The following is a 17,548-nucleotide window of genomic DNA, read 5'->3' on the forward strand; positions in this document are numbered from 1 at the left end:
CAAGGTGCAAAATGAGAACAGGAAGTAGGTTTAACAGGAACCACAAAGAGCGCGACTCCACAGAGTGGCTCTGGCAGCCAGTTCAGTTTTATCCACCGTGACTGACTGAACATCTTCATATGATACATGTGCATCTGAGCACCTTTTCTAAGGTTTAAAGGAATGCAAAGCCACACTTTTCCATGACTGCTTGGAGACGCTGAAACTCCAACTCTGCAGCTAGATGTGTTCAAACACTTCATACAACTCCAGTCACACGGACAGAGCAGGAACTCCAGAGAATAAGACGGATTCACAGCGGTTGTGCATTCAAACGCATCAGAACACCTCCTCACAATCCCCTTTTTCTGTTAAAGGCTTTACTCAGCAGATTGGAAACAGATTCACTTCATTTAGACATGAGAGAGAGAAAGGTGGGACAGCGTAAAATAAACAGTCTTAGATAATTATACCAACTTCAATGCAGGTTCAGAGAAAGCCAGCTCAAAATCTCCTGGAATCGTCACATAAAGTGAATCCAGTGGTTTTTGCATGAAGAAACTGATAAGTTTAACCCTGAGATAAGTTACCTTAGATATATATCAACATTTATATGTCGATAAAGAGAAAAACAGGCGCTTAAGACAGATATAAACAGGAACTAGCGTCTTACAAAGAGACCCTCCCTCCGTAAGCTTAATTCAGTGCTAGTTTAGGCTTTTTATTCTCATTTTTGCACATTTCACTCATCTACTTCCTTTATTGTTAAGCTCAGAGCTGCACGTGTTAAAGCTGCAATAAAACGTGTTTTTGACTTTGCATTTTTTGAACGACACTGATGGAGAATCATCGAATGAAATGATTAAAGGCAGCGTTTGTTTTTGAAGTTTGCAGACTTGGAATAATCACACCAGTACAAGGCTTCCCTCCAGTTCACTGCACATGTGAAGGGATCAGAGACGAGCCTCGGGCCAATGAGCCAATGAGCCACCGGAGTTTACGGCTCAGAAAGTGCACGGATCTCTACGTGGACGCCTTTTATTCCAGCTGGCCTGAATGATAACCATACAAGGTCTTACACCAGCCAGAGTGATTTCCTACTATAGCCCCGCGCTGTAAATTGTGGTTTAAGCTATAAAGACGCGGGGGGACAATTCTCCTGAAATCCCTCCCTAATGTGGGACTCTGGAGGGATAAAATCTCCGTCTTATCACCTGAAAAAAAATAAAATGTGAGGACGGAAAAGGAGGGCAGCAAAGATAGACGGGAGAGGAAATTAGAATGATGGAGGGAAGTGACAGGGGATGCTGCAGATGAGGAGGAAGAGAGGAGGCAGCCGATCAAATTTTATGGTTGAGTTATCCCTTTCACAGCTCCTTGAAATAGCCAAACAATTTACAATCACTCAAAGCATTAACCTTTCACGAGCCACAGGGACTCATTGTCCATGATGCCGCGATGAGACGCTTTGCATGCCGATGAAACGACGCGAGGAAATAACTCATCCGGCAGGGAAAACAAAGGAACGGGAGGATGTGAAGGAGTCAGAGAGAACAAGATGTTGGAGAGGGACTGATGTGTTGGAGGCTCCTTTGTTGGGGATGGCAGATTGGCTCATGCATCAGGGTGAAGGATGGTGGGGTGGCTTCATGGCGACTTCCATGGCCTCCACAAGCTGTACATTTTAGGTGTGGGAGGAAGAGGAGGGTCTCAGTGAAAGCAGGAGGAAGCTGAAGAAGCGGGTTGATTACCATCTCCTGGCAGGGAGCCAGTGTCCAAGCTATTTACTGCATGACAGCTCCTGGTATCTCCATCAATCCCCTACAAGCCGGGAAACAAGGAGGCGGGAGGGGGCAGGATGGAGAGCTGAGGGGGTGGAGTGTGTAAATAAGGACACAGGAAAGGAGACGGGAAGGGAAGGAAGCGAGGAGGGAAAGTAGACAAAGGAGCCAGACAAAGGATTTTGGAACCAATCAACAAACACATGCAGAGCTTCATTTCCAAAAAAACCCAAAAGGGAACGAAGGTCAGAGGGAAGTCGTCCAAAACAGACCCAAAAATAATTAGATACGATAAAAAAATTAAAACGCAGCTGACCTAAATGAGAGGTTCAGTCCATTTATCTTTTGTGATTAATGGAATGGGACCAAAGCCTCAGAGATGCTGAGGAATGCCTCAATGATCCCATTTTTACCTTCTATCCCAGCAAAAAGGACTTATTTCAGTGTTCTGACTTCAATGTTGTCCTGAAACACAAATAAAACTTGAACGTGTAAAACTCAGTCCTCAGGGTTCGTTTAACGGTTTAATTATGGTTAAACGTGACAGTTTGATGTCATTATTTCATCATCACTGTCTCAACATGTTGCACACTGACAGTTTTTATCTTATTTAACATCATGTAAGAAGAAGAACTCACCGTCAGATTAGGATTAATGTCCCACCGCATGTACTCACGAATGCAAACACGAAAGTACTCCTCCGTATTTGACCGATCCAGGTTGGCACCTGTTGAACACACTCATGGAGACAGATGCCATTCACTGGGCAGCCAATCACATGGGGGTACGGTGCCTTGCTCAAGGGCACCTCATCTGTGGCAAGGAAGTGGAGCTCCAGCTGTTAGTCCACCAATCTATTTTGATTGGTATCGAACCGCTGAACTTCCGGTTATTGGACGACCCACTAAGACCTCTGTTTCTTTATCAAACTAAACAAAAGGTGAGACTGAGACCAGGAGACGGGTGAGAATGAAACCAGGAGACGGGTGAGAATGAAACCAGGAGACGGGTGAGAATGAGACCAGGAGACGGGTGAGAATGAGACCAGGAGACGGGTGAGAATGAAAGCTCAAAGAAAATACCAAACAGGAACACAGAACTCATCAATCATAACAAACCAACATGGCTTTAATGCTGTCGAATCACATTTAAATGTTTCAAAGTGATGTTGATATCAGAAACATAATCAGGAACCAGAGCTCATACCTTCCAGCACATTATTCTAAACTCATGGATCAGCCTTCTGGGACGGGACCGTTTACACAAAAGTGTCAAAGAAACATTTTTGTAAATATTATTTCTTTAAAAAAGGGAATTTGCTGAACCAGTCAACCCTAAAATAATGGCAGCTTGCCTGTTATTGAGTTGGTGCTCGGACAATTCATCATGATAGGTCAACAAAAAGGTGTGATTCTCCAGGACCAAACCAAGCGTTTGGCTCCAACTCTGGAGTCAGTTCATAAAGAAAAGTGCTCTTCCAGTTTCCACCTCTGGCAGATAAGGCAGTATCTGCAGAGAGGAGCAGCAAATGCATGTTTCTGAAGAGCTAAAACTAACAGCCAACTTATTAGACTTGAGTCGCAGTAATTATCAGACTAAATACAATTAAAGTTGAAGAGACAGAGGGGTGAACGGCTCGAGAACCGCGGCTGAGTGTGGAGATGAAGAGCCGGAGAGGCTGCATACAAATGACTCCTCTTAGCTAATTAGCAGCAGCGCTAAGAGCCCTGTGAGAACTGACCCCGATGTGCTGCTGCATGTCGGCCCTATAGGTGGGGAGATCAAGCCCGAGCCACTGGGGCTCATAAGCAATGTGTGTCATCGCCGCATCCCATCAGTCATCGAACAAAGGAGGGTCACAGGCAGCGAAACGCCGCCGCCGCCGCACACTGCTGCTTCCTCCTCTCTTTCCCCCCTTCATCTCCTCTCCCATTAACCCCTTCCTCCTCTTCGTCATCCCTTCTCCCCCTCCTCCAATCTCTAAGCATCTTCCTCATAGCTACCCTTTGTGAGCGAGTCAATTAGCGGGCCCTTTACTTTTGATTTATGGACTGCCGACCTCCTGTGGCCAAATGGATTGCTGTGAATTAATATGCAATGTTTGTGTGAGTTAAATCAAAGCAGGAGACAAAGAGTTCACAGAACATCACTTTCTACATCCAGCTGCCAATACCTCATGTGAAAGAGTGATCAATTTGTTTTGTCGACATAATAGATTACCGATGGCAACGCAGTGACAGCTGCACTGCTTTAGCTGAAGCCTCTCAGTGTTATTTTCCATGTATAAATAATTAGGTGCATCATAAAGACGGCGAACAAAAGGAGGACGCCGGATCGATGCGTCCGATCATCAGCTCGGATTTTTCTCCCGTCTGTTGCTGGAGGACGGCGGCAGTGATTATGAACACATCTGGCCTGAAGGGGACCCAGAGAGGGGAGGTCAGGATGGGTGCAAGTGTACATCATCATCATCATCATCATCATCATCACCTGCTTTTAGTAACACGCCAGCATCCCGGCCGGAGTCCAGAGGCCTCGCGCCGCTGGTTTATGGTTCACGGGGTCGTGAACTCTGGTCCAAAATCAGAAAACACACACATTAACACACCGTCAGAGCGGCAGTGCATCACCGCTGTCAGGGGAAAACCTTTCATCTTCACAACGTCAGCTTTTCAGGAGCTAACTAAGAAAAACAGCCATGTTTTTCACTTTCAGAGAGGCTTCGTGCACAATCACAGTTTGGATGATTTATGGGTCATTTACACCAAATAAACCTCAAACACTGATCTTTTCTTTGTGCTTCCTGCTGTCCGTGGGCTGATTCATTCCAACAAATGACTTCATTCAGTTCTTCCACACCAGAGGAGTCAGATCAATCACGTTTACACCGATCAGCCATAACATTATGACCGCCTGTCTGAGGATCAACAGGACCCTTTAATGCCTTCGCACCAAAGAGGAAATCCTTCAGATTGAACATCATCCTGGGGTAAGGACATCGTGTCTTCCATTGACATCAGGGCTGAAATCCTTCTTTGAACGACTCAATTACAAATCATTTCACATGAAATTCAGATGAATATAATAAGTCTGTCTAAATATAATAAAATATAATTAAACTCATCGGGGAAAATACAGGAAATTCATTTGAGCAACGCCTCTAAAACATTATTTTAGCCACATAGTGGCTCCTCCTGGTTGTATAACAGGGTTAGCGTTAGCTCCCAATGGGACGTTCAGAATGTTAAAGGTTAAAGGTCAACGCGACCTTATCCACAACCAAGGATGAAACTTGATCCTCCGACACTACGGTCAAACATACAACTCATTGAGTTTTACACCCACAATAACAGGAACTCAGCATCTGGGTTTTTCATCTATTTAGTAGCAGTTGAGGGAAAATTCATCACATCTGCTGGAAAACATTGATTTTATGGCTTATTGTTACAGAACTGCAACAGTTCTGGATAACTTTGTTCCAACTATTCATCGCTCCCAGAACATCGGATTCTGGCGTTTAGTCAAACCTGTGTTGACTTTAGCATGAAACACTCTTTGAAAGCAATGCTTCAGGTTGCAGTTTCTTTCTTGTTCAGGTTATATTGGTGTAAATGGAGGTTTTTAACATGTACAGTTGTCATAAAAAGGTTTTTGTTGAGGCAAGTCATCATGTTTTACTGCCTAAACGGAGCCAGGTGGGGTAGAGCTTTCAAGCTAACCGAGCAACATGCAAGAGAAGTTTCATTTAAAAGTTCTGGTTCTGATGAGGAAGATCAAGGAAACCCAAATTAAAGAGTTTATTAAAAGAAAAAAAGACCAACCTGAGACGCCGCAACACAGGGAGCTTCAAGTCCAACATAAATCCAGCAGGTTTGGCAACAGGGTGGAACAGAAAGATCAGATCTGACGCGAAACAGCGGAAACAAGGAATATTTCAAAAGTAGGTAATTAGGAGAAGGGGTGCAGGTGAGCTCATTAAAACCGAGCAGCTGGTGAAAGCCAAACAGGACTGTGCAGGAAGAGGAGCTGACCTCAGAGGAATGACAAGGAAAATAAGGAAGGAAACCCAAAAACACAGATCATGATGATAATGTATGTATTTATTCTGTGTCCATGTGCACGGTACAACAGACATGCAGGACGTGCACGTTGGTGTCAGTTTGGAGTTTGTTCCAGCCGGCAGCTCAGAAATCAGACCAACTGCTGCAGTTCATGGAAAAACCGGAGTCTCTAAAAGACCAAATGAAGCTGGACAGGAAGAGACTGTGGAAGGAAACCTGGAAGAGGAAGATGACACGGGTCGAGTCAAGTCTGAAATCAATCTGAACATCAAACCGAGCCATCAATCTGTCAGTCTGAAATCAATCTGAACAGAATGCTCAAGGCAACAAATGAAAGAGAATGAAGTAAGCCACAGGAAATAGAACAGAAAGTTGACTTTATCATCAAATATGGGCATAAAAAAGTCAAATCCAAAACAAAATAAGTAAAAAAAACAAAGAAATATTCTCCGATTGGGAAAAATCTTTCATTACAAGGATTTAGAAACACAAACTACGTGTTTTGGGTTAAAAAAGGAACAAAAAGTCGAACACGACGTCATCAAAGAGCGAGAAGTGGGTGTTTCTTCAGAAGCCACGCCCACCAAGCCCTAACCAATCAAATTGGATGTGGGCGGAGTCAGATGATTCAAATGTTCTTTAAAATCCTTTCAGCTCTCATCTGAAAACCTTCTTGAGCTTTAAGCTGGTTATTAACGGGTCCAGTTCCCCAAATTCAAGCTCTTAAGATGTTTAAACTGAATATTTTCAGGCTGTTTGATGGACCGATCCAATCAACGATCCAGGAACAAGAAAGTTTCCAAACGAACGAGTCACATTTCACCACAACGTGGAGGTGAAAGTGATTTCCAGGAAACATGCGCCTGGTGCCACTGGGCAATCTGAGACGATTCCTCATTTCCCAGCTGATCCACAGCAGCTCCATCATGGCTTCTGAAAGCTTTTAATGAGCTTTACGACCATTACACTTGCTGGGCACATACCGGCTGATATTATATCAACCTTAAAATCAAGTTACAGGATGAATCAGTGCTCACATGGGATCACAAGGCACGCATGTAATGGCAGCAGTAGATGTATAACCGCGGCAGCTGCCCTGGAGGGCCACTGATAACACTCAATCTAACCGACCTCATTAGGACACCCGGCTTCTTTACCTTCTCCATCTCACCCACATACTCTGCGCCGCCTTTATCAAAGGGGATGAAAAAGCACCTGTCGGATCATTTCCATTTCCACGTGCCGTGGCTGCAGAGTGAGTCTGTGTGTGCGTGGATGCAGGCGCAGATTATTAAGGGTTTAATGGCTAACGAAGCCTGACAGGTGCTTCTCTTACGGAGATTAAGAGCCGGTGGGTTAATGGCGCGGTGGGTGAGATTGTCATAGCTCACAATGAGGCCATTAAAGTGATACAACTGAGGAAGACCTTGGCTGATATGGGCTCAACTTTCCAACAAGGTGGTTTTAGTTGGATGCTTCCTGTCATTTTTTCACATTTCTTCTTGTCTTGCCGACAGCGCTGCAGAAATGGACAAAAAGGAAACTTCCAGCTGTTGCATTCACCCATAACAACAATGAACATCTCTAACAGAATGCTTCATTCATATTATTTAGGCAAACAACACCTGATTGATTGGAAAATAAGACAACATGATGAAAAATCAATATTAGAAACGATTCAACATTTGTTTTCCTTTATTAGGGACAAAGAAGAGCACATTCTTCCACTGGAATCAGCACCAATCACCAGATCAAGCTGCAGAACAATGAAAACAAAAGACTCAGTGCGGCTCAATGCTTCCCTCTGGTGGTGGGAGTGTGGAACTGCGGCACTGAGGATGAACAAAGAAAGGAACAAAGAAGGAAGGAAGACACTAAACACGGCTGAGATCCACTGCAAACATCAGAAAACCAGCAGGGACAGGCGCCGACTGCATAATTTATGTGTTTGAAATGATCAGGAAACAATAAGAGCTGAACTTCCATGCAAAGTTACGCCATCAGAATTAGAATTTCTTTACAAAATGAGAGAGAAAGTAAAGTGAAAAGTGATTGATTTTTAATATGTTTGAGTGTCAGTTGCTTCCTTCTGTGTCTTTTCTCTAGTTTTGATGTTATTCAGTTGATCAAATAAAGGCACAGCCATCAAAATGCTGCTTAAAGAGTCCAGAATCAGGCAAAAAACAAAAGCTGATGGAGCTTTTTCAGTTGCTGCCCCTAAAATGTGGAGTCGGGTCATTGCTGAAGACCCATCCAGCAGATTTTACTGTAAATTCTCATATTTTCTTGGAGCAGTTTCACTCAGAGACAGGATGTTCCTGATTTTAACTTTATTACGGTGGTGAAAGAGGGCAGAAATCTGTTTTATATGTGAGTCAAAGTGTTCTTGTTTTTCAGGTCTAGGTTTTGTTTCTATCATTTGTTCCCACTGCGATTTTTCTGGTTGATTTCCTCTCGTCTACATTTGTCCCTTTGTTCAAAGATGACTATTTGGTTGCTCTCTACTCTTGGTTAGCTTTAGTTTTAGCTCCTTAGTTTGAGTTTAGAAGCTTAGAAGCAGAAAGTTCTGAGTCATCCAGGTCTTTATGTCTTTAAGACAGGCTTGTAGTCTGACCAACCTGTTGGTTTCATCTGGTTTCATAGATAAGTACAGCTGAGTATCATCAGCATAGCAATGGGACTTTATGCCATGCTGTCTGATAATGTTACCTAATGGAAGCATGTATAAAGTAAAAAGAATCGGTCCAAGCACAGAACCCTGAGGAACTCCATGACTTACTCCGATGTGTGAGGAAGATTCTTCATTTACAAGAACAAACTGGAATCTATCAGATAAATATGACTTAAACCAGCCTAATGCAGTTCCTTTAAACCCAATAACACTCCTTTAACGCTTTAATGATATTCTGCACTGTAGCGGGAGAAATATGCAAATCCTAAACTGGAGATCCTCTGAACATCTTTGCCTGTCATGGAGGCTGATCATGGTCACAATCACCTGCTTTTCTCAGCTCCCAGTCTTTGCATTAGTATCCCATCTAAGCATCATTTCAGTTCCCTCAGAGGGTGAATCTGCAGGGTTCAGAGCTGCCGTTTGAGCCTCTGCATGCTGCAGCTTCACCTGAACGCCTGCTGCCACCTGTGTCCTCGGGGCCACGCCCACTCCCCGCCTCACTCCTGCAGAAACACTCATCTGGTTTCCGATCTCTGCTTTTCACCTGCCTGAACTCCATCGCTGCACAGGTTTATTCAAACTGAGCAGAATCTCCTCACTTTCAGTCAGATTTACTTTCCCAAACCCAGGACACACACTGTTAAACCGGTTTAAACCTGCTCCTCGTTGGATATAAAAGGGTAAGGTCTCTTCTTCTGAGTCAACATGAATCCACTTTAACTCTTTCCTGTGATCCAGCATTAGTACTTATCTCCCTTTAACAGATTAATTTCAGCTGTGTGTCATCATCACAACTCATTACCAGCGTGGCTGTAAGTGTGAGATGGAAAGAGATGATATCATCTATCTTCTCTTTATTGTTGCAGATTAAAATGGGCTGCTTCACATTCGTCAAACTGATGATGGTTTTGTTCAACCTTCTAATCTTTGTGAGTATGTTGGACTACTGGAGGGAGAACTTGTTCCTTCTGTCTTTAAATGTGATGCTCCTCCTCCATTTTCTCCTCACAGAAGCAGTTTTAACTTCTTTCTGTTAGTCTTACTGTGGATAATGAGCACTTTTTGTGAAACTGACTGTTTGGTGACGCTAATTCAGAGCCACATCGTCTCGGCTGCCACAGATGAAGCTCACAGCATCAGTCGTCATCTTTCTCATGATTCAGACTCGTGTTTGAGCGCCGCTGCTTCTGATCTGGTGTCTGTTCGAGAGCAGCAGGCAATATTTTAGAGACTATCTAGAAAAATCTGTCTCAGGAAGTTGGATATTGTTGCTTTTCCTGGAAGGACAGCGGATAGAGAAGGATGGAGGTGGGAGGCTGCTGCAGCCTCTCTGGGTGGATTAACCGAGCCAAACCGCCTTCCTTCCACCTTTCATATTAACTACAAATAGGAGGAAAAAAGTCATGAAACCTGCTAATCAAACTCTGTACTGTCAATAAAGCTGATGACCAGAAAAGTTGTTCAGTCTCCCAGAATGCAACAAAAACTGGAAAGAAATTATTTCCATCGTTCTGACCAACTTCATTACTTTTAGAAAATTTAAAATCTGATGCAGCAACACAGTAAAAGTTGTTTGAGAGGCAAAGAAAGACAGAAAGGTTATATTTGACCTCATCTGCACGTTAGCTCTGATTACAGCTGGTGTGGGATGATGATGATGATGATGATGGCAGACACTGAGAAACATGAAGATCAAATCACGTTTAGCCAAAAGTGCAAAGATGAACATGTTGAAGTGAGATGAAAGGAAATACCTCAGAGTGAAAGATGAAAGAGGCAGAAAGGGCAAAGAAGAGGCTAAAAAACTGAGAAAGCGGCAGAAACAAAGAGCAGGAGAGTCTTCCAGGGTGAGAGAAGAAGGAATCGCTCAGAAAGATAAACGCAGAGGAGGTGGACAGACTGAAAGGGGAAAGATGGAGAGAGGAGGAAGAAAAGCAGGAGATTTCAGGACAGTTCTCAGCCTGAGTCTACAGGTTTCTGTGAATGTACGACATCACTGTTCAGCATGTTCTGACATCAGTTTAACACGGTGAGAAGTGTTCAGAAGCTGCTGGTCTTTACTGCAGCTTTAGTTTGGTCCTCAGCAGGTGAAACGCAGCTCAATCAGGTGATTTATTCACAAATATTTCAATGTTTTTTACCTTCAAATGTCCACGTTTGATTTTACAGCAGGTTTCCCATCACTAACCTGGCTATTCCATGCATGTAAATGTGAATGAGTCCAAATGTAAGAAGAAATCACTGTCACATCATCTGTAAATTCAGCTGAAAATACAGCTGCAGCTGGAACTGGCATCATTGGGATCCATGGACCCAAAGTTCACCAAAAGTCTTTATTTTACTCACAAAACCAAAGTGCTCCTCAGCAGGAAACTCCAGAAGATTAAAAAGATCCTCAGATCCAAACCAGATCCAAAATCAGAACCAGACTGAAATCCAAGGATGAAATCTGCAAAAAAAAACTGGAAACTGGACAGGAAAACTCAGGAGATTAAATAGTGACATAATCAGCTAACTGGAAACATTCATACAATTAGGAACAACTAAAAGAGAAGTAACAGGAAACTGACTTTCAAAATAAAACTGGGAGAAGGAAAATAAACAAAGCCCTAAACTGAATACTGAAAACAAAAGAGAGAACAACAAAAAACAGAATAAAAGAAGACTAAAACTACATGAATAAAAACAAAAGGCAGAAAAAATAAATAAATCACAAAATAAAACAGAAAAATTAAAAATTAAACAGAAAAAATTAAACAGAAAAAAAAATCAGAAAATGAAACCAGAAAAAACACAAAAAAACAAAAGAAAAACCCAGAAACAGAAAACAGAAAAAAAATCTGAAAATAAAACTGAAAAATCACAAAACAGAAAAAAATCACAAAATAAAACAGAAAAAAAACAAAATAAAACAAAAAAAATCTGACAAATAAAACAGAAAAAAATGTCAAAATAAAACGAGAAAAAATTTTTTCAAAATAATTAATCATAATTTTCCAGAACTGCCTGATTCTGGGGATGTGGGAGGTTGATGTTCATGGCTCTTAGTTGAATAAAAGAGCAGCTTTAGTCCACACTGAACAGAGGAGTCTTCCTCTCCACATCGGTCCATGGCTGCCTGTGTCAGCTGGAGAAGGTCTGAGCAGATTTCTGTCCATCGTGCCTCTGATACTCAGTTGTTTCATGGCCTTCATGCAGCATCTTTCAGTCTCACATAAATCCTCTCTGAATGGAGGGAAAGGTACCGAGGCACCGTGGCGCCACGACTTGACCCCGGTGATGCTTTATTAGACATTCACTGTAGATTTGAAAGGTTGAGACTTCTGGCCTGAATGTGTTTTTCCCAAACCTTCCTGCAGCTGAGCGGCCTGGCCGTGCTGGCCATGGGGATATGGGCCAGCGTGGACACCAGCTTCTTCCTGCAGTTCCTGGGACTGTTCTCCAATCAGATCCTGAGGTTTGTCAACGTGACATATTTCTGCCTCGCCATCGGTGCCGTGCTGGTGGCGCTGGGACTCGTGGGATTCTGCGGGGCCCAGAAGGAGAGCAAGTGTCTGCTGCTGACGGTAAGTGATGGAGGTCATGGGACCACAGGGTGGAGGGAAGGTCTACTGCTGGTTTAGTCCACCAACGCGTTCAGAGCAGCGAGCGTTCCTGTTCACGCTGAGCTTCAGGTTCCCAGACGCAGGACTACGAGATGAGGAAGACAGGCGGTAGATGAGGTTTTATCAGCGGGGGGAGCTATAAATACCAGGAGACAGGTGTGAATGAGACTAAACCAGAGCAAAGACACCAAAAGACAGGAAACCATCGACCATGGCAGCGTTGAAATCATTGTTATTTACTTCGAGGCTTTTTCAGAAACCATTTTTCATTCTGTCACGCTGTCGTCTCGTCAGTGTTTGCTCTCTTTGACGGATGAATTCTCAAAAAATCTTCCAATTATTCAGTTTTTATGCAAAAAGTACCGTGTTTGAATAGGTTTAAATGTGGGTATATCCGCCAGAATAAGCCAACTGAATATGTTCACCCTCTGAGGGCTGCCACTCATTCAGAACCAGTCAGAGAACAGGCTTATTATCTCTGACTGGACCGTCAGCCCACACAGCAGAACCAAGCTGCCAGCTAACTTTGTGTTTTAATCCATAAGTTGTTGCTCCATGTCTCCATGTGAGACGTGACGTAAAGACGTTCCTGTTGCACTCAGAAGTCAGATGTTTGCAGGTGTTTATAATCATTTTAAAAAGGCCTGAGACCCAATTAGAGAAAACAGCAGGGGTGTTTATCTGGCCCTTATGGGACAATCCAATACACGAGATAAACTACGATTCATACATTTCTAAACGGAGGATACAGGTCAGCGGTCTTTAAGTCATGCTACAGATTCTCAGGTGGACCGAGGTCGGCGGTCTTTAAGTCATGCTACAGATTCTCAGGTGGACCGAGGTCGGCGGTCTTTAAGTCATGCTACAGATTCTCAGGTGGACCGAGGTCGGCGGTCTTTAAGTCATGCTACAGATTCTCAGGTGGACCGAGGTCAGAGGTCTTTAAGTCATGCCACAGGTTCTCAGGTGGACCGAGGTCAGAGGTCTTTAAGTCATGCTACAGATTCTCAGGTGGGCCGAGGTCGGCGATCTTTAAGTCATGCCGCATGTTGTCAGGTGGACCGAGGTCGGCGGTCTTTAAGTCATGCCACAGATTCTCAGGTGGACCGAGGTCAGAGGTCTTTAAGTCATGCCACAGGTTCTCAGGTGGACCGAGGTCGGCGGTCTTTAAGTCATGTTACAGATTCTCAGGTGGACCGAGGTCGGCGGTCTTTAAGTCATGTTATAGATTCTCAGGTGGACCGAGGTCGGCGGTCTTTAAGTCATGTTACAGATTCTCAGGTGGACCGAGGTCGGCGGTCTTTAAGTCATGTTATAGATTCTCAGGTGGACCGAGGTCGGCGGTCTTTAAGTCATGTTATAGATTCTCAGGTGGACCGAGGTCGGCGGCCTTTAAGTCATGCCACAGGTTCTCAATCCTGAATGAAATCAAACCATTTCTATAAGCTACCCTCATACAGATATACTTAAGACAGCTTTAATGTCTCTATCCATTTTGCATTTGGTTATTCTTTAAACATTATAAAAACCACCAAATGGTCAAACAAATAAAGAAGTAACTCAGTCATCTTCATGCTGATTGTGTCTCATTACCCTTAAAAGATGCCTAAGGAGTAGATCCCCTCATTTTACAATATAAAACACAACTAAAGATCATGTTTGGATTTGTGAGGTGCATTTAGCCCCAGTTCATCCACAACACCCCCAACCCCTGAGCAGCACAGTGCCCATTACTGCGCTCATTAATGACGTGGTTAACTGCTTCTTAGCCCACTGCAGTCAATCTAATGAGGAGCGCAGGCAGCACATTGTCCCCCCATGGAGCCCCCATCGTGTCCACATCTGCCATCGAGTTGACTGATGATGGTGGCGTCGATATCTGGCTCGCATGAGAACCAGCTGTAATGGACTGAATAAAAAGAGAGCATGAGCAGATACCACGCAACATCTAAGCTGTGGTTCCTCATCCTCAGAACTGAACTCAGCTGGACCCCATCTTCTCTCAGAGACCGTTGGTGTAACAATACAGTGGCTTCACCCACCCCCACTGGTGTTATTCCTGTTTTGTTGCTTTACAACCTGGAAAGAACATTTGGGGGTGTTTTATCCTTCAGTTTACATAACATGCCAACAGCCTTGAAATACAAAGTCTTGTTATCGTGAAACAAATAATACATAAAAAGCCAAACAGAAAACTTGAGTGTGCAGAACTTTTCACCAAAGTCAATACTTTGTAGAGTCTCTGGGATTTTTGTCCATTCTTCAGATTAAATCTGCTCCATCTCCAGGATGGATGTTTCTTGCTAATGATACTTTAAGTCATGCCGCAGGTTCTCAGGTGGACCGAGGTCGGTGGCCTTTAAGTCATGCTACAGATTCTCAGGTGGACCGAGGTCGGCAGCCTTTAAGTCATGCCACAGATTCTCAGGTGGACCGAGGTCGGTGGCCTTTAAGTCATGCCACAGATTCTCAGGTGGACCGAGGTCGGTGGCCTTTAAGTCATGCCACAGATTCTCAGATTGATTATTGCTGACTTATTGCTGATTATTGCTGATTATTTCTGATTATTGCTGACTTATTGCTGATTATTTCTGACTTATTGCTACTTATTGCTGATTATTTCTGACTTATTGCTGACTTATTGCTACTTATTGCTGATTATTTCTGACTTATTGCTGACTTATTGCTGACTTACTGCTGATTATTGCTGATTATTTCTTACTTATTGCTGACTTATTGCTGACTTACTGCTGACTTACTGCTGATTATTGCTGACTTACTGCTGACTTATTGCTGATTATTGCTGACTTATTGCTGATCATTGCTGACTTACTGCTGACTTACTGCTGATTATTGCTGATTATTTCTGACTTATTGCTGACTTATTGCTGATTATTGCTGACTTATTGCTGATCATTGCTGACTTACTGCTGATTATTACTGACTTATTGCTGATCATTGCTGATTATTGCTGATCATTGCTGATTATTGCTGACTTATTGCTGATTATTGCTGACTTATTGCTGATTATTGCTGACTTATTGCTGGTTATTGCTGACTTACTGCTTGACTTTTCTTCCTCACTGCAGTTCTTCTCCATCGTCCTCATCATCTTCATCGCTGAAGTGGCAGCTGGAGTCGTGGCATTGGCCTACTCTTCATTTGTAAGTTCTCATTCACTGCTTCCCCTCCTCCTCTTCTCTTCTGTCTCTTAATGCCTCCCCGTCTCTCTCTTTTACCCTCTCACCTCCTCGTCCCACTCTGTGGATTTTATCTCCACGTAAATTCTCCATCACAGTGGCGAGCATTCATTGAATTACAGGCTTTATGTCTGCCTCACTACATTCGGCTACTTAATGACTCCAGTATAGCCTGGAGCCACGTGCGCCATCTCTGACTTTGAGCAATTTATTACTCTGGAATAGTGAAGCCGGAGCATTTTATATGCAAAACAGCCTATTTACATATGTGTTCCCATCTCTTCGTTGCACACACACACACACAAACATATATTCACATGCACACATGCTCCATTTTCATTTAGTACCACGTATAATAATTACAAGGCCATCAAATGAGCTATATAAAGGGAGGATAGTGAGGACTGGTCAGAGAATGTTTCTGAGTGGTAATCTAATGCTTCTCCATCTGCATGGATGGAGCTGATGAACAAAGCAAAGGCAACTCTGCAGAGCAATTTATTTTATTTGCACATCTGGTGCACGCTGCAAAAAAGATACGCAGAACAGACAACTTAGCAAAGAAGCCATTTTAAACTGGATCTTTAGGCTCTTTGTCACAAAGACACATCATTTGTTCCCATTTCTTTAGCTGCATCTATGAAAAACAGCAAAGAAAACACAGTTTGACAGACAGAAAATAGGATTTCTGCAGCAACAAGGTGATTCCCAAAGAGCTATTAGCTGAAAACTTGGCATATCTCAGCATGGTGTGCAGTGTGTCCTTAAAACATTTGAGGAAACTGGACAAGTGGAGGACAAAAGAAGAAGTGTCAGGCCTAAAAAACTATCTCCAGCAGATGAACAGGATCTGAAAGTGATGTCCTTAAGAAAGAGGAAAAATCCAGCTGTGACCTGACAGGACCTGAGAGATGCATCTGGACCTTCAGCTGATCCATCTACTGTTGGCCCAAGCCTCATCAGAAATGGTCTCCATGGAAGGGTGGCTGTCAAGAAGCCGTTCTTAAGGAAGGGAAACAGGGAGAAAAGGCTGAGCTGTGCCAAATGACACAAGAAGTGGACTGAAAATCAGTGGCAACAGGTCTTATGGAGGGATGAATCCTCCCCAGAGCCCGGACCTCAACATTATTGAAGCAGTGTGGGATCATCTGACAGAGAACGGAACAAAAGGCAGCCCACATCCAAAGAAGAGCTTTGGGATGTCCTTCAAGAAGCCTGGAGAACTATTCCTGAAGACTCCTTAAAGAAATGACAGAAAGCTGGTCTCAGAGGGTTCAGGCTGTGTTGGAGAATAAAGGAGCTCAGACCAGAGATTCACTTTAAAGCTGCTGAGAACTGAGAAAAAACTCTGTTTCTGCCTCAGATTCTGGGTTTATGTTCATGTTTGAACATGTTTCACCATTTAAACAAATCACAGTGATTATTTCCTGTTTTCAATGAAATATCCACAGAAATTAGGGCCAATCCAAGACTTTTACACACTGGTCTTCCTAAAAGAGGTCATAGAAGCAGTTTTTATGAGCTTCAGCATCATTTCTTCATCACAAAGAGCGTCATCATATATGTTAGTGAGGGACCAGCTGTCCACCTCCTGCTGGTCTGTAAACACAACAGCAGTCAAATAATGAATATGGGCAATATTTATCTCATGCATATATATGGGGGCTTATGTCAATAAGTAAAAGACGGATGTGTAGACAGTGAAAGGAGATGATAAATAAAGCGTTGAACTGTTCTGCTCTACTTATCTGCAGCATAAATCTGCCTTTCGGCCGGTGGGTCTCTGCAGCTCATCTGAACCAAGAGCCAATAACTTTCAGGTGGTTGGAATAACAGAGATTTAATAAGCAGTTCCAGCAGGCATTAGGAGAAGCTGTCAGTGATTGGGGTGGTTCCTCCCCTGCAAAGTGATCCAGAAGAGACCTGAGCTGAGATTTATTCCCGGGGCTGGTGCAAACTTCACGGTGGATTAATGAGACACAGTTAATGTGGCGGTAAATGAGTTACGCCAACAGCTGTGTACAGTCGGAGAGTCAAAACATAATCTGGCACAGATTACTATTAGCTTTAGATCCTCATCAGTAAGAGGGGGGGTTGGTGTTTGTTATGAGAAATCAATGGAAAGAAAGACAAAAAGACAATCAGCATCTGTCTTCCTGACATTTAAGCATCTTTAAGTTCATTGGTTGGGTTCATGGCTCAAACACTGTTTGGTTCTTTCCAAATAGCGACAGGCGGGTTTTATCGA

At 43.3% G+C, this 17,548-nt stretch overlaps 1 protein-coding gene across 1 annotated transcript in view; it reads left to right on the forward strand.

Annotated features, from left to right (window-relative positions):
- The first annotated feature begins 9,367 nt into the window (after positions 1 to 9,367).
- Positions 9,368 to 17,548, forward strand: part of LOC140311244 (tetraspanin-1) — a 17,240-nt gene continuing 9,059 nt past the window's right edge. The window contains exons 1-3 of the mRNA XM_072388635.1: positions 9,368 to 9,424; positions 11,855 to 12,061; positions 15,190 to 15,264. Of these exons, the coding sequence (XP_072244736.1) occupies positions 9,368 to 9,424; positions 11,855 to 12,061; positions 15,190 to 15,264 (339 nt within the window). The remainder of the gene's footprint in view (positions 9,425 to 11,854; positions 12,062 to 15,189; positions 15,265 to 17,548) is intronic.

The sequence above is a fragment of the Leuresthes tenuis genome, unplaced genomic scaffold, assembly GCF_036924035.1.
Source record: "Leuresthes tenuis unplaced genomic scaffold, fLeuTen1.0.hap1 SCAF_7, whole genome shotgun sequence".
Taxonomy (NCBI): Eukaryota; Metazoa; Chordata; class Actinopteri; order Atheriniformes; family Atherinopsidae; genus Leuresthes; species Leuresthes tenuis.